This window comes from Eptesicus fuscus, chromosome 2 (genome assembly GCF_027574615.1).
Source record: "Eptesicus fuscus isolate TK198812 chromosome 2, DD_ASM_mEF_20220401, whole genome shotgun sequence".
NCBI lineage: Eukaryota > Metazoa > Chordata > Mammalia > Chiroptera > Vespertilionidae > Eptesicus > Eptesicus fuscus.
The window spans coordinates 71,152,566-71,179,338 of record NC_072474.1 but is presented as its reverse complement, the minus strand read 5'-3'; the positions used below and the strand labels follow the sequence as shown (position 1 = coordinate 71,179,338).

At 38.8% G+C, this 26,773-nt stretch overlaps 1 protein-coding gene across 3 annotated transcripts in view; it reads right to left on the bottom strand.

Moving 5' to 3' along the window:
* RASSF6 (Ras association domain family member 6) overlaps window positions 1–24,718 on the bottom strand; it is a 55,142-nt gene extending 30,424 nt beyond the window's left edge. The window contains exons 1-2 of one of the 3 annotated variants that reach the window (XM_008160891.3): window positions 24,624–24,718; window positions 12,542–12,640 (exon numbers count right to left, since the gene is read on the bottom strand). In XM_008160891.3, coding sequence (XP_008159113.2) covers window positions 12,542–12,606 — 65 coding nt within the window. In that variant the 5' untranslated portion in view covers window positions 12,607–12,640; window positions 24,624–24,718. Of the gene's footprint in view, window positions 1–12,541; window positions 12,641–24,535; window positions 24,577–24,623 lie in introns of those variants that run through there. The other 2 variants (XM_028138123.2, XM_054723488.1) reach the window with 2 other exon arrangements.
* Between the last annotated feature and the right edge of the window lie 2,055 nt (window positions 24,719–26,773).

The following is a 26,773-nucleotide window of genomic DNA, read 5'->3' as shown; positions in this document are numbered from 1 at the left end:
CGAATCCTGGAATTAACACTGCAAACTTCTGCAGCCCCTCTTCCAGAAGCGGCCCCAGCCCCAGGTCTTATTTGCCTTTGGCCTCATCTTTTGGTTCAAATGATGAGGGAAGAAAACCTTTCAACCTTTGCATGAAGACCTTCCCCAGTTAGCAAAGTAGGTTATTCACATTTCCATTACAAATGAGGATCTGGTGCTACAGAGTGAAAACTGAGAAGTTGGAAAGAGGAGGACTATCTTGATTGAAGTAAAAACGCAAAGCCTAAATTAACAGGGAGCTCCAAATTTGCCCAACTCATCCTGCCTTCCTTTGAAAGGGCTGTCCTTTGGAAAAGGAAGGGATTCTAACATTTCTAGCAACTTTGCCAAGGTAGCCTTAATTATTGCTGCTGTTTGGGGCCAGGGCACCTGTGATTTGTTTGTTCTTCCAAGCAGTGCTATCTTGAGGCCCCAACTCCCTCTTCAGTGCTGATAGCTGATAATTTTAACATTGGGAGAGGGGCAGAGAGAAGAATCTGGGGATTCATGAAATCCAAATCTAATCAATAAGGTAATATGACCAGACCTATCTCGCTTCCACCACATAACCACCCTCTAGCTGCTTTCAGCCATTTTGTGACATTCATATTTTCTGGGCTATTCATCTTTTCAATATGGCCCTGTAGTCATCAGTGGATAGAAATGTCAGCTTTTCTCAGCTCCTCAACTTCTGGAACTCTGATAAGAGCAAAAAGATTAAAGATTAGGGAGTAATTTCACAGTATTAAGAAGAAACTTGAGCCAGGCCAGTGAGGCTCAGTGGTTGAGCATCAGCCTATGAATCAGGTCACAGTTGATTCCCAGTCAGGGCACATGCCAGGTTGTGGGCTGGATCCCCCATAGGGGGCGTGCAGGAGGCAGCCGATCAGTGATTCTCTCTCATCAATGATGTTTCTATCTCTCTCTCTCCCTCTCCCTTCCTCTCTGAAATCAATATATATATATATATAGTCAGCAGATACAGAACAAAACACCTAAAATGTGTGCAAACTCCACTGTTTAAGAGAGCAGCTTTAACTACTCAGAGCAATCACACTAGATAAGACATGGAAGAGGGCATAAAAAGCAAGAGACAAAGGGGGATTGTATCATTTACCAAAGTGCTGGTTTCCTGAAGAAAACAGGAATGTGCTTTAGGTCTGATATCTGATTTTTTAAGAGAATCCGTTTATAAGGGTAAATATCAATATTTGATATTTTAACACTCTATAATGTTTTCTAACAACCTCAGATGAGGGAAGACACTTATCTATTCCCTTTCCCTTTATGGTCTAACTTCTAAAGATTTTTTAAAAAATTTATGAGTTATTATTCTAGTTGGTGGCTGCAATGAGCTGCTTCCATATCAGACCTTGGTTTCTGTTATCACATACAATTAGTGCCCACGAAAATATATTGTGAGAGCTACAAAAAAGCTGTGTATCTCTGTATGTATGCCCAGCATGAAACACAGTGGTATATATGCTTTTGTTAATCAGTGGTTCTCAAACTGGAGCTAGCATCAGCATCACCTGAAGGGCTTGTGGAAACAGATTGTGAGTGGCATCCCCCAAGTGTCTAAGTTAGTCTGGGATGGGTCCTGAGAATTTGTATTTCTAACATGTTCCTGGGTGGTTCTGATGCTGCTAGGCTAGGCATCATACTTTGAAATCTATTCTTAGGGTGCTAAGAATCAATGTGATATTATTCTTTTAGGGGAAAGGAAATCTTTCTGCTGGCAGATTGCAGGTTGAAATAGGTGGCCATTCCAATTAACACTAAAATAGCCATATATAACTGGCCCACTAATACTTCTGCTCCTCCCCCCTCTATTGCTGAAGTCAGGGGCAAGAGAACACTTTCCTTCACACGTTCCTGGGAAAAGGTTTGTTCTAGTTTTTCTATTGCTGCTGCTACAAATTGTCACAACCTCAGTGGCTTTGAACAACACAAATATGCATATTAGTTTACAGTTCTTTAGGTCAAAATGCAGGTCTCACAGGCTATAATCAAGCAGTCAGCAGGGTTGTGTTTCTCCTGAAGATTCTGGGGGAGAATACGTTTCTTGGTTTCCTGGCTGTCTCCAGTTTCCAGGGCCTGCCCACATTCCTTGGCTGCTGGCTCCCCTTTCCATGTTCAAAGCCAGCAATGGCCATTGACTTATTCTCACCAGGAAAACTCTGGCACTGACTTCTCTCAAAGAGCTCCCCTCCCATGTTAAAGGACCTTTATGATTACACAGGTTCCATCTGGATAATTTCTCTATTTTCCTCTCAACTGATTAGCAACCTTAATTCCATCTGCAGTCTTGACTCCCTTTTGCCTTGTAATGTAAAATAGTCATAGCTTCAGAGGAGCAGAATGTAAACATCTTTGAGAGGCCATTATTCTGCTTATCATGGGATTTAAGAGCGACTCCTATCCAAATAGTGTCAGAACACCTAGGAGACATCTTGTTAGAAATCAGAATCTGTATTTTAATGAAGATCCCCAGGAAATTTGTATGTGCATGAAAGTAGAGAGAAGCCCTGATGTAGATGAATCAGTATTTAAGGGTAACACATGTGAAGTCTAAATACTAAGTTCCCAATTCATTTTTTGAGGTAGGTTAACCATCCCTCCCCCCCCCACACACACACTTATTCATAACCATCCAAAACTTACTGAAGAATTACTATGTAACAGACAATGTAATAGATGCTGGGGGCACTGCAATCAATGAGGCCCCTGCCATATAGAAGGAATACAGAAGAAAAAAAGAAGAAGAAAAAAAGAGATATGCTAATTTCACAAATATATCCTATGAGAATAATGACACAAGATCATGTGATGCAGTGCACTGAGAGGACATTTTAGAAAGGGCCATCAGGAGGCCCGAAATATTACCAGTAAACTGAAACCTCAGTGAAGGAAAGGAGCCAGCTGTGAAGAGTCAAGGAGAGTGTTCCAGGCAAGAGGCACAGTGCCACATCCCATATGTGGGATTGAGCGTGGCATGGTCGATGGCGACAAAAGGGGAAGAGTGGTTCAAGGTGAGGTCCTAAAGGTCCTCCAGGCCAGCTCCTGTTGCGCCTTAGAGACTCCTTACGGTAAGGATTCAGCAATAGAACTTTAAGGCTTCAAGAGAGATGCTGTGACATACATTATAAAGAAACTTCTGGCTGCTGGAGGAGGATGGACTGTGGGGACAGGAGGTGGAAGCAGGGAGCCCAATTCCGAGGCTGTTGCAGTTGTTCAGGAAAGAGATAATGGTGGCTTGGACTAGATGGTGAGAAGCAGTTGGATTTTGGAGGTGGAGCTGATTGGATTTTCTGTGGGGCTGGGTACAGAGATGAGAGAATGGAGCAATGAGATTGGGATCTAACTTTTGTTGGGATCTTGCTTCTCATTTTATCCACGAGCTAAACTTCCATTTCAGGTGTTTCTAATACATGCCTTATAGATTTAAAAAAAAAAAAAAACTAGTTGAAAAGTAAACACAGTTGCGCCATGCAACACCAGTCATTATTGCAACAGATGGAGGCTGACTGTAAAATAACACCCTTTGGGAATGAACAGGTGGGGGTTTTGTGCTTGTTCAGGATGACTGCCTGGACTTCACAGTCTGCTACCCCTTGATGGGGAAAACGATATCTATTATTCTGTTAATGAAGTCTTTTAGTTATTTTACTGCTATGCCTTTCAGCCTCTGGGACTAGGGGATTGTTACAAGAGTGTCTGAAACACAACAGGTGGTCAGTGATCCTCAGGGCCGTCCTTGTGAGTGTGAGCTAACAACAGGAGCTTTCTTACCTCCCCCTTCTGTAGTGGGGTCTTGACTTTGACCACGGATTTCCTTACATTTGAAAAATATAGATTAAGCAACCTCCTTGTTTCTCTTGTGGGCACCCTCCAACTATTCTCCACACTCTATACAGAGTATATAGAACATATCTCATCATATATTTTGTTTAACATCCTTAACTGTTTCCCATTGCTCTTGGGATAAAACCCTTTAATACTTATCAAAATAGGTAAAGTCCTGCTTGGTTTCTCCTCCTCTTTAGCCTCCTTTCAGAAAATGTTTTCCCTGTGACCTGGATGGACCTCAGCCACGCTGGGTACCTTTCCCTTGCTGGAATGGTGCTCCCTCTGGCCATAAAGATTTTGGGCTGACTCCCAGTGTCAGGAATGCTTCCCCCTCAGTCCCTTAAACTTGCTAGTTCCTTCCTCCTTCAGATCTCTGGAACCTGCCCCTATGTAGCCTAGGTCCTTATTCTCTCCTAAATCTGGGCTCCTTTCCATTAGAACACTTACCCTCAGTTTGTTATCATCCCTTAAGACCTGTGGTTCTCAAAGTATGATTCCCAGGCCAGTAGCATCCCTACCACCTGAGAACTTGTCAGACATGCAAATGATTACTCCAACCTAGACCTACTGAATCAGAAACTCTAGGAATTGGGTTCAGCAATCTTTAGTTTAATAAGCTCTCCGAATGATTCTGATGAAGGCTCAAGTTGGAGATCTTTAGCCTGAGATTGCCCTTGTCTGTTTTTACTCAAAATTCCATACCCCAGCTTCTAGTACATCTGGCTTACTGTAGGTCTCAGTAATTATTTGTTTAGCAGGCGTCCTCAAACTACGGCCCGCGGGCCACATGCGGGTGTTTTTGCTGTTTTGTTTTTTTACTTCAAAATAAGATATGTGCAGTGTGCATAGGAATTTGTTCATAGTTTTTTTTAAACTATAGTCTGGCCCTCCAACGGTCTGAGGGACAGTGAACTGGCCCCCTGTTTAAAAAGTTTGAGGACCCCTGGTTTAGGGAATAAAATAAAGAAAATTAAACCCTGACCTATTTGTAAAGAGGAAAAACATCTTTCACCAGTGTAGCTAGAAATTAAACTCCATAAATTAATATATTTTTATTTTATTAGACATTTGTATTGAAATATTTTCAGTGTATCTTGGACAGAGAGACGATCTAATTGTTTATTAATGGATTGAAGTAATAAAATAGGTAAACGTTGAGTAAATCAATTTTATTGGGAATAACAATCATATCGATATGCTTAATGACTGTGGACAATATATATTAATTGAAAAATATCTGATAAAGAAAGCTTAAATATGACATTTTTCACATGTCTGGGGGGACTTTCTTGGCCTTTTCATGACATAGTAACAGATGTGGTATCCAATTTCTCCTAAAAATTTTGTGTGTGTTGTTTTTGCTAGATCATCAAACATAAATAATAAGAATTTTTAAATAAAATTTTAAAAACACTGTCTACATAAAAAAATTTTCTCATTCTTAACATGATGGTCCTAAACACGCCTCAAACGTTTTGCCCTTGGCTTATTTTAGAATCCTGACTCAGACAAAAATGTGTCTGAGAAGGCGGGCTCCCCCATCCTTTACTAGACAAGAGTCCCGCGGGCTTCAGGGAAGTGGTGCTCTCTCTTCATAAACCTCCCTGCAGGGCATGCTGGGGCACGCAGTGTTCACTCGAGTTCCTTTGCTCAAGAGAAGGCCCTGGCCGTGAACTTGGGCAAATATTGCCCTCTGGCTTTACCAGCCAGGTAGGAGCAGCCTCTGAACACTGGTTCTTTGTGCTGGATTTGTGCTCAGAGGTGCAGGTGGCTGGTTCCTTTGCTTCAGCAAAGGGCACTGGCCAACATGCTTGGAAAAAGAAACTGTTTGGAATAATGCACTTTCTGCTAAAATTTACTACATCATGCGAATTAAAGTTATTTACTCAGGGCAGGCACGCACACGTGCCTTGTGGGCTGCAGTTGGAAGAGTTGTAGCCTGCAAGGGTTTGTATTAGGTTCCTAAACAGGAGAAAAAGTCGAACAGGTTCCCAGAGTGAAATCTGACCTGCATTCTACAACTGAATTTGCATTTTATTCAGGCACGGGGGTTGGCATTTACTCACCTCTAAAGTGCCCTGAATTCAGCCTAGAACCTGTAATAAAAGTACTTCAAGAGCAACCACATGGAACCATTCTTTTTTAAAACCCGGCTCACTTAGAATATTTACCATGTGAAGCAACAGAGTGATGACCCCAGGCAATGAAACAGCACCTGGAACTTGAGTCATGTGAGCGTGAAGCTAACTTATGCCAACACCCTTCACCCAGGGAAGTTTCTAAGCTCAGAGAATTCTCATCCAGGAGTAAGGCATACATTTTATATTGATTACTGTGCTATTAATATTAAAATCTCTTATTTTATTGATGACATGTCATTCTTATGAAATTTGCTAAATTAACCAAATTTCCATCAAGCAGATTCTGTTTTCCTATTAATTTCCATTATTTTTATGTATTTTTGTGACAAAAAAAGAAAAATCCCTTACTAAGTTGGTAATTCTGTCTTGATTGCTAGAACAATGACTGGTACAGTGTGGGAGCTGAATCACTATTGGTTAAGTGAGTACATGAATGGAGGTGTTTGCCAGCTTTGTGATGTGTTGGATATCATAGGTGGTCAGGGATATCATTATCATTTCTGGCCACTATTTTGTAAAGATTTCCCCAGGCTCCAGGAATTCTGTTTATTTCAGGTGGTCCTCAGTCCTCAGACTTTAATCCTTTCCTACTGTGAGCAGTGGTTCTTAGACTTCACTATGCAACAGAATTACCTAAATAGTTCTGGGGTGGAACCCAGGATCTGCATTTTTAACAAGCATCTGATTGGGAGGCAGGTGGGTCATGCACCACATTTTGAGAGATGGTACCTTTATGTCAAGTGTTTGTATTTACTTTATCATCTGGAATTCCAATTAATACATGGATTGTAGGGTCTGAAAGGGGCTCTGGGTTATAGAAGATAAACTATAAATCCTTAATTCAGTCAATGAAAAATATGACATAAAATAAGGGTCACTAGAATCACAGATCCTTCTTTGGAAATATCCTCCTCCAAAATATATGGTTTCATTGTGACATAGTTTACTGCAGGCCAATTATAAAATGGGAAGGCATATAGATTCTCAAATTTTGTTAGCTTTCTTTCTCCTCTTATATTCCTGATAATTAGAAAGTATTTATAAAAATATTTGCAAAGGTAAATATTATTATAGAGTGCTGACTTTAAGGTTATTTTGTAGGAAAGTGATTAATACATTCTGGCTGAGAGCTGTGGCTATGCTATCAAACTAATCATGTACTGCTTTCATGATTTTGGCTAACCCCAAGTATCATCTGTTGTCAATGTTTTTCTAATTGACTCCACTTTTAAGTACGATTTTATTTGTCATGAGCAATAATGTTTGTGAAATCAAAAATTTTATGTGCTAATTATATTTTTCTGATATTTCCCATAAATGGTCAAATAAAAGTCAATTACCTATGTTTCACTTATAATCATCCAGGTACCCCACCTGGGAAACAGGATGCAAAAGATGCTTAGGGCTTACCCTCAAAGGATTTACATTCTACCTCAGGAAATCATCTGTTATGGAACAATAAAGACAAGTCAGGAGATGTAAGCTGCTGGTGAGAGAAAAATCATCAAAGATTTTTAGAAAGCTAATTTTTGTAGCAATAACATTAGATATATTTGTACTCTTTGATCCAGTAATTCCACTTCTGTGAAATAGCTCATGTGTATTCAAAAAATTGGAGCCATCTTGAAAGTCAGAATTAAAGGAATGATTATATGATGATACTTCTATATCATTGAATGTTATGTCATTAAAATCATCTTTAGGAATATTTTTTAAAAATAAATAAAAATATTTCGAATATATGCCAGGTGTGTAAAACAAGATACAGCATGACTTCAACTATGGCAAATAGAATCATTAGAAGACATGGAATCTGACAAATTAAATAGTACTGGTATATATTTTCCCTTGGTTTTGAGGTTATGGATAATCTTTATTTTTTCAATCTATATGTTTCTATATTTTCTGTTTCATAATTATACTAGAGGCCCAGTGCACAAAATTCGTGCACTCTGGGGGATCCCTCAGCCCGGCTTGCGCCCTCTTGCAGTCCAGGAGCCCTTAGGGCAGTGATGGGCAACCTTTTGAGCTTGGTGTGTCAAACTTCGCCAAAAAACTGAGCATAACTCGGGTAGTGTGTCACTTTGAGGAAAAAACATTATTTCACAAATGTTTCACCCTCGGCATGCAGCCGCCTCAGTGGCCGCGTGTCATCAGAAATGGCTACGTGTGTCAGTGCTGACACGCGTGTCATAGGTTCGCCATCACTACCTTAGGGGATATCCGACTGCCGCCACCACTGCTGCGCTCGCCAGCCATGAGCCTGGCTTCTGGCTGAGTGGTAATGCCCCTGTGGGAGTGCACTGACCACCAGGGGGCAGCTCCTGCGTTGAGCGTCTGCCCCCTGGTGGTCAGTGCGCATCATAGTGACTGGCTGTTCTGCCATTCGGTTGATTTGCATATTAGCCTTTTATTATATAGGACTAGAAGCCCGATGAACAAAATTCGTGCAAGGGCCTCGTCCCCCACCACTGTGGTGGCTGCTTCTGCCTCACCCCCGCCGCTGTGGCTTTGTCTGGAAGGTTGACCGGAAGGACATCTGGTCTAGTTAGTATATTATGCTTTTATTATTATAGATTAATATGAATATATGCATTATAATAATTTATCAAAACAATCATACTTCATAATTAGGAAATACATATTTTAAAATAAAAATTAACACAAGCTAATTAAAATCTTACTGCAGTTCAAGGAGGATTTCATGGGGAAAGTGAAAAGGTGAGACTGGAAACAATAAAATATTACAAAAGAAGCAGAAGTTGACTTGGTATCTATCAGTGTATGGAATGGGTGTCTATGTTGGCTAAAATTTGTGATTTCCATTCTGTGACTACTCTGTAGAGAGATGAACAAAAGTAGGGGATGTGGTGATCCAGGATAGAAGTTACCATTGGATGGTCATGGCTACAGTGAGATAGACATAATTCATTAGAGCTGAACTAGGAGCTCTAGAAAGGTGGAAGAAAACTTTATTCTTTAGAGAAAGGGCCAGGAGAATAAAGAACCCAGAGGATAAAGAGAAATGCATGCATATAAATGGTGGGGATTAGCCAGAATAGGCATACCCCTAAGAGCAGACAGGAGTCAGGGAGGGCACAGGAGCTTCTCTATGACATTTGTCTTGAGGTTTTGTCAGGGAAGGGAGATTGATGCCAGAGTGTGCAAACAAGAGACAGTGTATTGGTTACCTGATACCTGATGTGCTTTAATCTGATCACAAGGGCAAGTCTAAAGGTTTGAGTGAGAAAGAACCTTGCTTCCTTGGTAACTCGTGAGGCAAAGCTGCTGTGTCACAGGTGAAGTCAACTAAGGGACAATGGTTGTAACCTCAGCGGTTGTAATCTGAGAGGTGGGCCCCCAGGGTAGTTTAGCAATACTGGTGGGGCAGATGGGAGACATGATTTCATGAGCTGAACTGAGTCATGCAGAGCTGAATAACAGAAAATGCGTACATGGGTTTGTACATTCTTCTCTTATAGTCTGTACTTTTCCTTCTCTGAACCTTCCTCCCGGTGTGGTAAATTTGTTTTCTTGGTTGGGTAAACTTACACTGCACAGAAAGCATGCAGGCAAAAAGAAACACTGGTGCAGGCCTAGGGCTGTTGTCTTTGGAGACACCACTCTTCTTTCTGTAATTGTCTTTGGGAGGAGGCAAATGTAGTAGGGGGACCTTCTTGGGGCTGTCCTGGGCTCTCATCCCGTTCTTTGCCTCCTGTAATTCTCTTGGGAGCCTCTTACTTTTTAGTCACAACCTCTCACCTTCTCCATCATCTACCTACCTTGAAACTAATTTGCCCCCTGCTAATCTTGCAGATCACTCAAACCTTTTCTTACCTTTTTCTCTTCCCAACCTGTCATCTTTTCGCTCCTCTCAACAATGCTCATCTTGTTACCAGGGACATCTCTGACCAGTCTCTAGGACCTTTCTGTAGAGGTTATGTTCTCTGACCTTCATTGTCAGTGTTTCAGTTAAATTTCCCAACTCCTCAATTTCCCTCTTTTCCTTGTATGTCCATCAATGCTTCAGTTATCTTGACATCTCAAAGTGGTGTCACAGGTCTAAGGTAGGCACGTGCCTGTAGGGTGGAGACTGAACAGAGAGGAAGAGCAGTATATATTTACTATATTACCCATTACATATATGACATATGACATATGACATATGACATATATGTAATGGGTAATATAGTAAATATATATGACATATATGTAATGGGTAATATAGTAAATATATACTGCTCTTCCTCTCTATTCAGTCTCCACCCAATATACTTCTTCCTTGCCTCCTTGTTTTCTATTGTTCTTACTTCATTTCACTCTTTTCAACCTTGGATCTGGAATCTTCTCTGTTTATACTTATTCCCTTGCTGATCTTACTCATTTGCAAATGTAACACGTCTAGGCTGAACTCCTGATCTACCACAAACTTGTTCATTTATAATCTTTATAAAACCAGAAAAGTTTAACTTCATTTTTCTCAACCAAAACCTTGGAATAATCCTTATTTATTCTCTTCCTCTCACACCCCACATCTAAACCTTCAGGAAAGCTTTTTTTTTTTTTTTTTTTTTTTTCCTACCTCCACTGCTGCCACCTTGGTCAAAGGCACTATCATCTGTAGCCTGGAATATTATCAGCTCCTGGATAGTTTCTCCACTTCTACTCTTGTCTCTTCTTCATTCTTCTCTTAACGTAACAGCCAGACTGATCCAGTCACCCATGTACTCAATATCCTTCAATAGCTTCTCATTGTGTAGGTGGGAAAGATGAAGTATTAAAATGGCCTATGAGACCCTCCTTGTCTAGCCCCATTATGTCTCTAACGTCAGCTTCTACTGTCCTTCCTACTTCACTTCTCCACACTGGCTTCCTCCGCCCCTACAGGCATGCGCCTACCTTAGATCTGTGAACTTGCCGTCCCCTTTGCCTGGATCCTCCCAGCCAGATACCTACACAGCTTGCTTGTGCACCTCCATTGGGTTTTATTCTGTTACTTCCTCACTGAGGACTTCCCTGGCTTCTTATATGAAATCTCACCTGCCTGCTCTCCACTCCCAGCACTCAGTACTCCCTTTCCTGCTTTATTTTTATTTTTCATACCTTTCCGCATCTAATAATATATATCATTACTCATTTATCTTAACATACTGACTATACAGTGGTCCATCCTTATCCATGAGGATACATTCTGAGACCCCCAGTGGATGCCTGAAACTGTGGATAGTACCAAAACCTGTACATACTATGTTTTTCCTATGCATACATACCTATAATAAAGTTTAATTTATAAAATAGGCAATTTCATGAATAGAAGATTTGTTCTTACCATAAATCTTAGCAACCTCAGCATAAAAATTTTTTCTTTCCTTATTAAGTTAAGAATGTTTACCTTTGCTTACTGAAGGCTTCTCTTTGGCATATCTGAATTGCCAGCAGCACTAATCCGGTATTTTGGGGCCATTGTAAAATAAGGGCTGCTTGAACACAAGCACTGTGGTACCCTGACAGTGGATCTGATAACTGAGGCAGCTACTAAGTAGCCTTTGGGCAGGGAGCCTATATGGCCTAGATATGCTAAGCAAAAGGATAATTCATGTCTCAGGTGCGACAGAGTGGGATGGTGAGATTTCATCCCACTACTTAGATTGGTGAACAATTTAAAACTTATGAACTGCTATTTCTGGAAGTTTCTATTTAACATTTTCAGATTGCAGGTAACTGAAACTGTGCATAAAGGGAGACTACTGTATTCCTTTTTAGAAGGCAAACCCATCAGGGTAAAGGCTTTGTTTGGTTCATTGCCAAGTGCTCAGGATCAAGAAGAGTACCTGTCCACAGGGAGTTAGTATTTGAGGAATGAACCCACTATCTTGTACTTTATGTCTTCTTCCTACTTCTTGTACTTCATGCTGTCTTCCACGGGGCTTTAATTCCATTTTTGATCATATTTGTTCCCTATGATTTTCTATTTCCAATTCTTGCATCATTTACATCCACTTCCCTCCCTCATTTATTTGGCTTTGTTTCTCCTTGTTGTAAGACATGCTCTAGCTCGGTGAAGTTCAGTTCTTATATTTTCTCTAATAATTTTTAAATCTCTACTTTATTATTCCCAAAGCAACATAAGATGCTATTTACTATGTGTAAGAAAATAGCCATGGATGTTGGCCATATATTGTATTACCTAATGGGGAACAGTGAAAATGAAGTGTGTCCTGAGGACAAGGGAGAGAGAGGAGATGACAGGAGACCCTATGTTGGGCTCCTGAGAATCGTACCAATGGCTAAAATAAAAATTTAGCTGTTAGTAAAATTAGACCACCATTTATGAAATATGAGTGATTGTTCCATGAAAGGCTATGGTTTAGCAGTCTGTAGGAACATCTTTCTTCAACTTATTTAATGTCTCAACTGGTGATTCATATTACTGATATTGTGAATGATATATCATGCTTAGAATGATATAGTGCCGGGTATAATCTACAAAGGACTGGCAACTAGAATAACATAGAAGACAGATATACAGTTACCCAGTAAGGAATGTCCTCTCATTGACGAAGATCCAAGAAGAGTACTGGTGGGGCATCATAGTCATCTTTCCTCCCTTTTTGAGGTCATCTATGGATACCCTAAAACATTAGAATAATATTAATGGCATGCACCTGTGATGCATTCAGAAATCAGTTTCTGACTTAAACTGAATTTTCTTGTTGTGTCCCTAGTGTGTAAAAGTATTTGGGGAAGAGGAGTGTTTAAGTAGTGTTTCATGTATGGGCATGAGGGTTGGGTTGAGGAGAAAAGGAAAGAGAATATATTTTTTTTACCATGTGTCTTACACTCTGTAGGTGAGCCAGTTTATAGACCTTCTCTCATTTAATCCTGCGACCATCTATCCCAGCAAGGTATGCAGGCTATTGCCTCCACTTCAAACTCTCAGTAAGTAACGGAGCAGATCATTTGAAGCACGGCCTGAATATCTTCAAGGCCTCTACTTTGTTTCCTTTTCACCAACATTTTTGCAGTTTGGAAAAGGTTATATACATTAATTTTTATTTTATTTTCTATAAATTAGTCCATGCTAAGATTCTTTTCAAGGATGTTTTCTATGTCTAAGGGAATTAATACTGAGGATACATGAGATGTTCTGCAAAATCTTCAATTGTAAGAAAATAAGCTTAGAGTTCAGAGATCAACTACAACTCCCTTTGAGTGAGTTTCTAAATGGCCTCCTCCAAAGCTCTTTTTCACGATTGCTCATAATTTGTTTTGGGAACAAGTAATAATGTGTTGTCTTCTCTGCCCACTCCTGCAAGCCCCAACCTACTTAAGTTTTAAGATTCTTAGATGTTTTCCTCTGTTCTAATTACTCAATCTGTGCTTTTGAGAAAAATCTATTTTGTCTCTTTTGATATGATCTTTCATTTTAAACTGAAAATTGTTTTCTTCATATAATTTAGGAAACATAGTAGTAAAGGAAGAGGAACAAACAATTTAATTTTGACAATCTCTAATGAAAGATGATAAAGAGGACATATGAAGAAATATCAGATAAGCCACAAACATATTAACTTGACAAATGGTCTTCCCCTTGTTAATCAATTTGAGAAACTGGCAACTGTGGGATAGAGAGACACAGAGAGAGAAAGGCAATCAGGGCAGAGCATAGTTGTAGGAAAGTTAGGATACAAAATCCAATGTCGGCCCATGATAAATGCTAATGATTTGCAAATTTATAAGTGGAATCTTGGATCAAAGTTATGATAATAATAACTTTATGGTTGATGGCTGTCTTAGCTATACTCCTGGTAAGGAATGTACTCAGAATATCCAAATCTGGCATTACTACTATTATAAAGAATCTTATTTCTGAATTTTTAGTATTTGATTTGGAATACACTCTAAGGATTTTATTTCATTTTTCAATTTATCCACAGTTCTAATACTACCAGATTTTCGTGATTTAAAAGTTATCCTCTTGTTCCATCCCTCTATAAATGCACAGGTATGCTTGGAGTGTTTGAAGCTGCCACAAAGCTTACATTTTATTGATAAATATAAAAAGAAAAAATGAGACACCATATGAAAAATTCTGCCCAGCTAGAATAATGTTTCTGAAGACTTTCTGGTTATATTTTATAGTAAAATCTCCAGAAATTTATGAAAAAATGTAGAAGTCTTCTGTTATTATATTTTAAAATAAAATTTCCAGAGACTTGTGGAAAAAATATCAGTCAGTTTTAAACTTCTGCTTACTTAGCAGCCCCGTGTTATTTTCTTTAAGAAGATGTTAAATCCCAAAGGCTTCTAGGGTCCCAAATGAGGCATTTTGCTAAACTTTTGTGGCAACATAGGAATACAAGATAGCTACAGTAGAGAAGAGATCCTGGAGGTATGAAGAAAAGAGAAAACTGTATTAGGTAAACTGGAAAACTTCAGAATAAGTGGCCCAATGCAAGGAAGAATTGACCAATTTGGTAAGTTTTTGGAGTATTTCTAGAAAGAATTTTCTCCTGTAAGATTCTGTGCAAGGAAACATATTCTTCCTATTACAGAAATTAAAAACAAGCTGGCTGAACCCTGCCCATTCCTGCAGACACAATTTTAAGTTTTCAGGCAGCTAAAGTCAAGCTCGGACTTGCAGGGTTGATAGTGATGTAACATCACTGAAGTCTCCTTCAGGCTCTGGAAACTGTGGTCAGACATGAATAATATCCTCCTTTAGGTTGTCATATAAATGGCATTAACGTATAACCAGAGATTTTAAGTATAATAATTTCTAGTCATTCCATTGCTTCAAGCCTACAGAATTGAAAGGAATATAGCCAGAATAAAAAGGTAGGCTGGAGAGAAAAGATGAATTTTTTATTTAAAAAAGAGGGGGAGGGATTTCCTTCTTTTTCTTCTGAATCAGATTTTTTTGTTGGGATAGGGTGTGTGGAAGACATTTCATGTTTTTCTTTCTCCAGGAGACTAGCCGTCCAAAACAAAACTAAACTAAAAAAAACCACAAAAAAAGCTATTCTCACATTTCTTATGCATATTTTTCCTTATAGCACACTGTTAGTTTGAAATTCTGTCATCTCTTTGAAAGCTATGAGCACATTTCATCAGGCATATTGTAATAGTCTCTAAGCTGAATAGTTGACGAGTTTCCCATTATGCTTTTACCATTCTGATCTCACTTCATCTTCTTGTTCACAAACCTTCCTGGTATCTCATTCTTAGCAAAGCAAATAGAGCCCATGTCCCTTAACCTGACATTCAGGCTTTCTGCAATTCCACTCAAACCTACCTTTTCAAACTTAAACTTGAAGCTTTTCTTTAACACCAGGCCTTCAAGTCTAATGAAATCTCAAGCCACAGAGTGCTCTACCAGTTGCTTTGTATAAGAGGGCCCTTGTCACTGCAGGTCCAGATTTCTGCTTCCTTCTAGTCCCTGATCAGGTTTGACCTTATCAAATATCCCACAGCCTATTTACACTGTTGTGATGCCATTTTCTGCATTTGACCTTGTATTGTTATTATTGATTTATGTCTTGGCTACTCATATCCTCTTGCTCAAAGAATGTGTTCCTCTAGATGGGAATGTCATCCTCTTTGATAGCACATTATTTAGAGGAACTCTCCATATCATGGAGAGGACTCAAGCCCCAAGGGTCAGCAGCTCAGCAAACTGGGCAAATTAACTCTGTAGGTCAAAAACTACATGAGAGCCCTAACTGGTTTGGCTCAGTGGATAGAGCGTCGGCCTGCGGACTGAAGGGTTCCATCCCAGTCAAGGGCATGTACCTTGGTTGCGGGCACATCCCCAGTAGGGGGCGTACAGGAGGCAGCTGATCGATGTTTCTCTCTCATCGATGTTTCTAACTCTCTATCCCTCTCCCTTCCTCTCTGTAAAAAAATCAATAAAATATAATTTTTTAAAAAACTACATGAGGTATTTTAGGCTCCCTTGGGACAGAGACACAGCACACTCCGTGAGCCCTATAAATCTCATTTTCTCATTCATAGAATTTCGCCTGGGTTGTTTGGTTACACAGTCCTTGCTCTTGTTTCTAAAACCTGAGTTTTACCTCTAGATTTATGATTCTAATCACCCACAAAGAAAAGTTACTGATGCACCCTATAAGATTTCTCCAATGGTTACCTTGAGGTCGAAACACTATCTTCCCCCTCCTGAATCCAGATTAGTTATCATCTATTCCTTTAATTTACCCTCCTTGCACCTCTCCTCCTACATTCCAATAGTTCATTTTTCTCTGCCTCTTAGCAGCATTTGACAAGGTTGATTGTGCTCTCCTTTTGAAACACTTTTATCTTTAAGGCTTTTTAAAGTAATCACAACAACCCTCCCTTATTTTCTTGCTGTGTCATTGGCTTCAATATTTTAGCCTCCTCTGCTGACTTCTCTAAGAATCACAAAATGCTGGCTTTTTAATGTCCTTGGCCATCCTCTCTATCTACACTTTCTTCCAGATACTTGAATTAATCTCCAGCACAGACTCTCTGCTGGGCTCAACTATGTACTTACTCTCTTTGGATGTCTAACAGCCATCTCAATATCAACCTGGCCAAAACAAAACCACTGACTTTCTCCCATGCTCCAGAATTCCCACCTCCACAATTCTTCTCTATCTGCCCAATTAAGCACAAAAACTAAGAGTCTTATTTTTTTAATTCTTTCATCATAACCAGATTCCAATCCAGAAGTAAGTTCTATTGATTGTATCTCCATATGTAACCTGAACTCAAAAGCTTCTATTTCCAAAGCTATCGCTTTGAGCCAGGCCACCATCATCTTTCTCCTGGATTATCTCATCAGTCTCCTGACTGGTCTCCCTGCATCCACATGATGATCAACATTCCATTCTTCACACAGCATAACGGCAATTTCAAAGATCAAGTGAGATTTTGTCATCCTATGATTAAAACTTTGCAAAGACTTGCAAGAATGAACTAGAATAAAATATAACCTTCTTGTGATTACTCATGAGGTCCTGTCAATCTCTTCAGTATTCACTTCCTTTATTATTTTCCTTATTGAATCTATATCATTTACATTGGCCTTCTTTCTGGTTTTCAATTACCCCCTAAGTTCATTCCTGCCTCAGGGACTTATACTTGCTGCTTCTCCTAGTTGGAGCATCCCCCACATCATGCAGATCCCAGCCCCTGTTTCTTCTCTCAGAGGCTTTCTGTAAGCAAGTCTCTGTCACTCTTACATTATTTTCAACTAGTTACATATCAGTATCTGAAAGGATCTTATTTATTTACATTGTCTGTCTTCCTTAAGTACAACACTAGTTTCTTACAATAAGGGCTTTTGAAAATTTGCCTGTGTACATCCAAATATTAGAATTTGCATGGAAAATGGAAGGAATTAAATTAATATTTGTTGAGTGACTAACTGAATCTAAAGTTGCAGATATGGCCCAAAGGATTAAGAATTATTTATAAACATTTTCTAGACCTGAATTAAAATGACATTTTAGCTGAGACTAGAAGTTGGACATATTTTGAACTGAAGAACCAAGATGGAAGCCCCTTAGAGTCACAAAGTGAAAACAGACAGTGATGGGCTAAAGAATCATTGCAGAAGATTCCTGTTTATATTCATGAAATAGCTAAGGCATCATTAAGGGTGGCAAACAACAGGCTTGTAAACTGGTGATCTATGCTGAACCAAAGCAAAAGATTTCAGATGGGATTAGAGAATTTCAAAAGCTCTGACCTTAGGAAGACAGACAATTGAATGGAATTTAGGGAAGAAAATAAAAACAGCATAAATTTTTGTTCATAGACAGTATATACTAATTAAATAAGAAATAGTATTGACCATATCTGAATCTAAAATTGACTAAGCAAAATATTCTAACAGTCTAGATACCAGAAAGGTAAAACTTTGATTTGGTAGAAGTCTCATTTTATTATTCACTAAAGGGTCGATGCATGAAATTCATGCAAGGGGCTCAGCCCTCACAGTCCTGGCTGCCTTGGCCCTCGAAGCCTCAGCTTCGTCCAGAAGGTCATCCGGATGGTCATTCTGCTGTTCGGTTTAATTAGCATATTAGCTCTTTATTGTATAGGATTGCTGAAGTGATAAATAGATCTATGAATTCAGGTAGTTTTCTCTCTCCATTTCCACTAACCATGATTCATAACAAATTAAAACCTGGTTGGGCTCTTGTGAATATCTTTTAAATGATGAAGACTTGGTAGATTTTAAGCTAGTTTCCTCAAAAGGCTTAAGAGGATGATCACAGAGGCTATGATTAGCAGAGATAGAGAGGATTTATGAAAACAGAAAAAAATTATATAGAAGCCTAGAGTTCTTACTTTGGACATTCACCATTATTTTGATAGAACATAATAAACTATAATTTGAGGAGGAAAGCAATTGTTATAAATCTATGTACTTTACTGGGAGGGCTCTTCAGTCTTGGGGCCAGAGCTTATTCACTTAGATTGTGTATGCAATAAGATTACTCATTTAATAAGTGTGGCTATTTATTTTTTTTTATTTTGTCCAGACAGAGTGGAGCTCAAAAGATAACAATTAGCAATTAGATAGGTCAGCAATTAAGTTCTGGAGAAATAAACAGTTCTGAAGGTACTAGGCAGGTCTAAGGTCACATAGGCCTAGGTGGCTCAATAGGGAAGGAAAGAGACTAACCAAGTAGAATGGACCTGAGCAGGCAGACAGGTCAGAAGCTTGAGCAGGCAGCATGGGAGCACTGAGTGTGTGGGCAGCAGAGACTGGAGAACATGAGAGAGCACCAGTGGTTTGTCTCCCTCTGCTCTGTATCCTGCCTAGATGTGGGTTTGCCCTCACTGACCAGTTGCTAGAATTTAGGGAAGGGGAAGGGGAATCCAAGCTGAAATGAACTCAAATGGACCACTCATTTAAGTGACCTTCCTGTGCCCAAGCATGGATTAGTTAAATGGTTACCTGTTTAAAAGTGGAAAATTTGGTTCACTCCTTTGTATAGTCAACAAATATTTCATGAGCTCCTTCTTTGGACCCACATCCGTACTAACCACAGGAAGTATAGCCTATATTTCTAGCTGTAGTCCCTTATGCCTGAGGCCAGTGGGTCTACAGTGTCAAGATGGTCATAATTTTACAATGAACTAAAACAAAAAATACAGGTCTAACTTCCCTAGGATCCCCAGCCAAAGAAAATTTTTCCTGCCATTTCACAGGAAAATATATGCAGCTTTCTAATTACTTCTTTCTCTTTCTGAGTAATATATTTTATTTTACTTAATTTGACTATTTGTTCCTTTCGAACAGAATTATCACTTATTTTAGTTTTGTATTACTCAGAGTGAGTATATATGTATATACAAGCATATAGATAAAACATACGCAAAATAATGAATATATTTAATATATGGGGAATCATATTCAAATAATATTAAAATTGAGAGCTTTGAAGTTGAATGATAGTTATGTTCTTTTTTATTTCATACCCACTTTTAAGATCGTATGCAAAAAATATATAACATACACCATAAAAATTATAAAAAACATAACACATTGAAGTAACAAGTGTATATTTCGATTATTAAATAAGATTATATTCAAGGTGGTACACTTGAAGTTCTTTTTTAAATTATTGTTTTGGCTTGAAGAGGCAATAGAAAGTTGAAAATATGTATTCAGCTCCAAAATAAAGCTATAAAGAAAATAAGCTCTGACCTGGATTCATAAAGTTGAGAAGAAAAGATCTATATATAATTATCTAAAAAAAACACCCTATAATTCTATCCATTATCCAAAAGCGTCAAGAAAAGTATGGTTTGTGAGAAACATTTGTCTCCATATTTTTTCTAAAGAATGCATTTCATTTGCAGAGATGGTAAAAGTTCAGAGTTGGGTTATTTAAACTATCATTTCATTAAGTGATATTCATTGCAGTTAGTTGTTTGTTTTAAGATAGAAATAAACAAAAATGTATTAAAGTACTTGAATTTAAGACAGCACTAAACAGGATGTGGATCAAACAACCAGACGTCGATGTGACCATGTCAGTGCTCTCAGTTCCAGTAGAATCCAATTTGAAATGCCAAGCCTTTAATAGTCCATTTCATATTTACACAGTGCTAAGACCATGTGCCTTGTTCTTCCCAGAGTGTCCTCAGGGAAGTGAGGGAAGCAAGAGCAGTAGAAGAAGCAGGCTAGCTTTAAGCCATGTCAGGATTCAACGAATCTCGCCAGCCCACAGTCTAGAAGGGAGCTGCTCGGTCTGCCAACACATCTTCTAGAATTGCTGCTGTGGCACAGCTCAAGGATTTTCTACTTCATCTAAGTTTCCAAGAGGACATTCTAAGGTGGCTTCACAGGCATCATGACTCATCTTGCCTGTTCCTATGTTGGCTGCAAAAGAATTGGGAGACTCTCTTCTCTTGAGCTCCATTTACTAGGCCTGGGATGATGTTGATGAAAAGTTGTCTTTAATCATTTCAGCTAATAAAATAGTACCCTCATCACTTAAAAAGAAGACACCTGAAATATTGGTTTTATACTTGAGATGATGTTATGAAGGGATGAAATCACTAAATAGTATTTGACAGCTCTGACAGACCTAAGTTTAATTTTGTAACAGGGCCTAATCCTCTCTAACCCTGGACTTGGCTGCAGAAAATATTCAGAAGACAGTTCTTTCTCAGAGGCTGTATTTTCAATTGACCCATACTTGAATATATTTTAAAAATCTAAACTTTTCTATGAAGCCCATGTATTTCTTTTTCTTTTTTTTCTCCATGTATTTATAACAACCCTAAATTCCTTACCACCTTGTAACCAATGATTCTATACAAGTAAGTTGACTATTAGCATTAGATTTCTATTTCAAATGAAAGTGTAATATGATTCTTATTTTACAGAGTTAAAACAAATATCAGATGTAAATCTTTTAATTACATGTTAAAAAGACATGTTACATATATGTTATACTATTTTGAATATATTTGAAATTTTATTTTTTTCTTAATCACTGTTGGTTGTCTCTCTCTTCCCATTCCAAAAGCATTTAATAGTCTATCTTAAAATGTTATATGCATTAGAAATAGTAGAAAAACACATGTATACTAAAACAGACTTGAACAAGGAAGATTTACCTACAGTTATGTGGTTAAATAAGTTAATTTCAAGTAAGTTATTCTCAAATATAACTAAGTAGATTTATTTTAATTGATGGCACTGTACATTGTTGAGACATATGCCTATTAAGAAATAAAATCAAATAACTTGGTTTAAGAAGTTCTAACAGTTATGTTTGATCAAATAATTGAATCGATACCCCGCCCCTAGGAAATGACCTTCAGGCCACTTCACAAAGGACATTCCCTTTCGCTTAGACCACATTCCACTTCCTAAGACCACATTCCACTTGCAAAGACCATTATCTCTCCCCGCTGGACCTTTCCAGGATCCAGACCTGCACAGGGAATTCTCCACCCAGAAAAAGCCCGCCTAGAGTCCTTTAAAAACTTCTGACTCCCCATTTTGGGTGCTGGCACCATTTTGGGGGCTCAATCCACCTTGTATCCAGATGAACTAATAAATTTATAAGCCCTTACCACTTTGGCCTCCTGTGTTCCTCCTTCGGCGACCCTAACACTAACAATATCTACTCAGCGTAAAAGCATATTTCTGCTTTGAAAAATGTTTAGTAAATACCAGTAGTGAAATTTATTCTAAATGGATTTAGTACTCTTATAAGTTTTTAATTAAACCACACTAAGTTCACTCAGACTCTAGAGGATAATAATGTAGTCAAGTTCAGTTTGGTTGGTTTTATAATTCTATCCACAATTCTCCAGTCCATATTCAATTATAATTATATTGGAGAATTTTAACTCTACAATTTGAAAAAAGAATCATGTCCATTGATAGATGAATGGATAAAAAGTAGATTTGTAGTAGTGAGTACAGGAAACAGAGTTTATTCACTATTGCAATAATCATAACATTTATGTCTTTGTCCACGGGAACAACAGTAAACCTACTTTTGCCCACTCCTGTATATACAATGGAATATTAAGCAGCAATAAACAAGAATGGAATGGCCTGGCTGGTGTGGCTCAGTGGTTGAGCATCAACATATGAACTAGAAGGTCACAATTCGATTCCTGGTCAGGGCACATGCCTGGGTTGTGGGCTCAATCCCCAGTAAGGGGAGTGCAGGAGGCAGCCAATCAATGATTCTCATCATGGATGTTTCTATCTCTCCTGCTCCCTTCCTCTCTGAAATCAATAAAAAATATTTTTTAAACAAAAGAATTGAATCTTGCCATTTATGACACATTAATGGATTTAGAGGGTATTATGCTAAATGAAATGTCAGGCAGAGGAAGATAAATACTGTATAGTTTCACACATATGTGGAATGTAAAACAAAACAAAACAAAAGCAGACTCATAAAAACAGAAATCAAAGTGATAGTTACCAGAAGGAAGTGGTTGGAGGAATGGGTGAAAAAGGTGAAGGGGAATATAGTTAATATTACTGTGATAAATTTACATAGTGACAGACTCAGACGATTACTAGAATAGTGGGGTGGTCACATTGTAAGGTATAAAAATGTCAAATCACTATTGTATACCTGAAACTAATATGACCAATATAAAATTGCATAACAACTATTATTAAAAAAAATAAACTTTACAAATTCAGATAGTATCAGCATTCGCACACACACAAAAAGATGAATAGAATTGACTACAAATCACTTAAATGTTTTATATTAGTGAAATAAAAAGAACATTTCATCAATGGAAATACTTTGCTAGTCATAGCTACTAAGTCTGTCTTCCTCAAAGTTATGAACATTAATAAAACTCACAGCAATGTTGCCCTGGCTGATGCGGCTCAGTTGGTTGGAGCATTGTCCCTTACACTGAAAGGTGGCTGGTTCGGGTTCGATTCCCAGTCAGGGGACATACAGAGGCAACCAATCAATGTCTGCCCCACCCCCCTCAAAAATTAAAAAAAAAATTAAAAATCTCTATAAAAAACACTAACAGCAATATTAACAAAAGTTCCCTTTAAATAAAATTTCTTAAAATAAGGTGCCTTGCCTATAATTTAAGTTTAAGAGGCAACAGCCAACAAAAAAATAGGTATCATTCTTTTATATATTTTGGCCACCAACACAAATGAAAGTCTACATCACTTCAATACAAACAATACAATATGTACTACAATGTAAGGTGGTAGACTCTATGGTTTAATTTTCTCCAAGTTATTCCAGGGGCAATCTCTTTTACTAAACTCAGACACGATCATGGGTTCCACAAGATGGGACTGTGTGAAATTCTCCTTCTAAAATTATACTTTAGTTTTTGAAATAACAGATGGATATACATGTGACTTTTCCAAAGTAAAATTGATTGAGTAGCAAATAAGTTTGAACTCGCCACCATCTACTCTATTTGAAAAAAGGCAAGAAGCCAGGGAATGTCATTGCTACTGAGAAAGGCAATACTTTTCCCACCGGCCACCTGCTCACAGGTCCTGGATCCACAATGTCTGGTCTCCGCTGCTCAGCTCCTGCTTCCTGATCTGGCCCCTTCGGCAGAGCAGGGTGTTTCTTCATGCTAATAGGAGGCAGCATTTATAGAATGCCTGCTCAGTGTTTAGTTCCCATTGAAGCCCTATTGGCAGCTCCTGTTAGGATGCTCACTTTTAGAGATGACAAACTGAGGCTTAGATAAGCTAATTCACTTGCTATGGAATAAAATACTAAGTGGCAAAGCCAGGACTTGAACCTATGGCTCTCCTGCCTCAGAATGTTATCCTTAACTCATGGACTCCCATGTAATTAGTTATGAATCTTATTTCATTTTTTTGGTACAGTCTTAAATTATATCAGAAATCCTTTGCAATTTTTTTTTTTGGGGGGGGGGGTTACATTTCTGTAGCTTTGTGGAAACAAAAGCTTAGCTGACTGAACCTTTTATTTGTTTATTTAATTTTTGTTAATCTTCACCTGAGGGTACTTTTCCATTGATTTTTAGAGGGAGTGGAAGAGAGGGGGAGACACAGAAAGAGAAAAATCATGTGAGAGACACATCAATTGGTTGCCTCCTCCATGCATCCTGACCCGATCTCACCTACGTGCCCTTGGACAGGAATCTGCAGGCTGATGCTCTATCCACTGAGCCAAATGGGCTAGGTTTGAACCCTCTTTTTAAAATACCTTCCACGCTAGCTGATTCAATACAACATTGTAACCACAAGAACACTCAGAGACAGGACGATGGCATGCCGGGAGTCCGGTATCCCTGGAGAGTTAGCACAATTCCAGGTCCAGTGCTCACTGAGCGATTTCCCTGAAGCAAAGGGAGGAGGGGCTCGGTGGCCACACTAACCTCCATACCTCCCCCCTCTTCTTCCCTCCTTCCCCTCTCCTCACAGGCACACCTTGGTCAGGAAAGAGCATTCTGAAAAAAAAATCCAGAGGAAAAGTAATGTCCGTTTTCACCTGTTACACTGAGAGCAGAAGGAACCTTTTTACCTTAACTGCTGGGCTGAACTTGCTTGCGACAGTTCATTCCCCTGCTGGGTCACAAACTCTGATTGTCGGAAAGTCAGCGCTCACTCACCTGTCCGGGAGGTCCGAGCCAAGTGTGGGAGGAGGGGTGCACAAGGCTCACCTGCACACCGCTGGGGCTCTGCTCCCGGGCGTCACACACACACACACACACACACACACACACACACACACACACACACACACTCACACACACACTCACACTCACACAAGGTCATCAAGCCCAAGAATCTTGTTAGTTAATTATTACTTCCTTTCACCACCGCAGGGAAATGTCAGAAACCTGAGCCACTCCCTGTGCCTCAGTGCATGTTGGGAGTGTTTACTTTCTTTCTTAGGAGGATCAGCTGATAGACACTCTCTTTTGCTCCTTGTCACACATTTTGAGGAGAAGTGAACTGACATCCTGATTAACGCTTTAACCACTGAGTTGGACTGATTCTACTCTCTATTTTCTAGTCTATCCAGATTATAGAGGAATAGTCCATGTAAGAGATGACACCAACTAAAACTTAATGTCATTATTATTATTATTATTATTATTATTTTTAGAGAGAGAGAGAGAGGAAAAAGGAGGGAGGAGAGAGAGAAAGAGAGGGAGAGACAGAAGTATAGATTGGTTGTCTCCCTACACGCTCTTACCAGAAATCAAACCCCAACCTAGGTATGTGCCCTGACTGGGAATCGAACCCTCAGACCTTTTGGTGTACTGGACATGAGCCACCCAGCCAGGGCCACCTGTGATTTTGTTTTTTATGTTCTTTTTCAATTAGAAATTTCAATACTTTTTCATCTTTCTCTCTCTCTCTTTCTCTCTCTCTCTCTCTCTCTCTCTCTCTCTCTCTCTCTCTCTTCCCACCTCCTTTACCCACCAGTACCTTTTCACCCAAAGTAGTGCTTCCCACACCCGAGGGTGCACCAATATAACTTGCTAAACCCCAATAGGACCACAGCACCTGTGAGACTGATCTAGTATGTCTGGGGTGGGCTGTAGGCACCTGTATTTCTTTATAAGCACCTCAGAAGAATCAGGTAGTCATCAAAGTTTGAAACTACTGTAATAAAGTATAAAAGAGGAAATGAATAATAACTGAGACCCTACCTATTGAATTGGATTTGGGGATTTTGCTTTTCCTCAGTACCTCCAATTTCAAGAAAGCCACCAAAGTCTAGTTAACTAGACTGATTGTGGTGATCATTTCAAAACATATACAAATATTAAATCATTATGTTGTACACTTGAAATTAATATAATGTTATATGTCAACTATACCTCAATTTAAAAAAAAAAAAAAGCTACCTCTTTGAAAACTACCAAAATGCCAAAGCTTTAAAAAAAATTAAATAAGATCAGTCCAAAGAAAGGAGTGAGCACCAAAATTTAGAGACCCTTAGATGACAGATGCTGTGGGAACAAAAAGTGCTTTTACCACACAAGTATTTTTTGGTATCATCGATGCTTTACCTATTTCCTATGTAAAACAACTTTGATAATATTTTTAAAAGTTTTTCAAGTATAATCCTTAGAGCTTTCAAAAGGAATTAAATATTATTCCTGCAATGAGTTTAGTAAGCAGAGTTGATATCGCGTGTCCTGAATGTTCAAGTGTTGAATTCACAGATTGATTGGTCATCACTCAAGATTTTCAGGTCACATGTTTGATTGATCACAGTATTTCAAAAAGTCAGCCAGTTTAGCTAGTTAACTTATGGTCTGTAGAGGTCAGAAACAACCAGATTTATCATTCTTTGGACGATTTTACTAGAATCAGGCGAATGGATTTTTTGGGTCACAGTCAAAACTTGTAGCACCTCATTTATGAGGACAGTGTGACTTGGTATTACTTGTGAGTATTAGTGTGGTTGCCATGTGGGCACCACAAACCCTGCTGTTCTGGGCTGACCTTTTAATGATGACTAACAGGACCTGCAGTGTCCATAGCTCCCAGGTCCAGGACGTCTTTGTTTAATCCATGCTCCACCCCCAACATCTGCACTCTGTGGGCATCATTCCTTTATGATCAGTATCAGGGCAACTGTTTTTGCATTTTTTATGTGCAAGCATCCTGGAAACCTTTATTCTGATTACTAATTTGCAACTGGTTTCCTTCTGGTAGAGGCTCAGTGACTCCTTTTGTTTTTGAGTACTTACCCTTTTGCATATGTAATGTTTTGTTTTGTAATATAAAAATACATAATCAC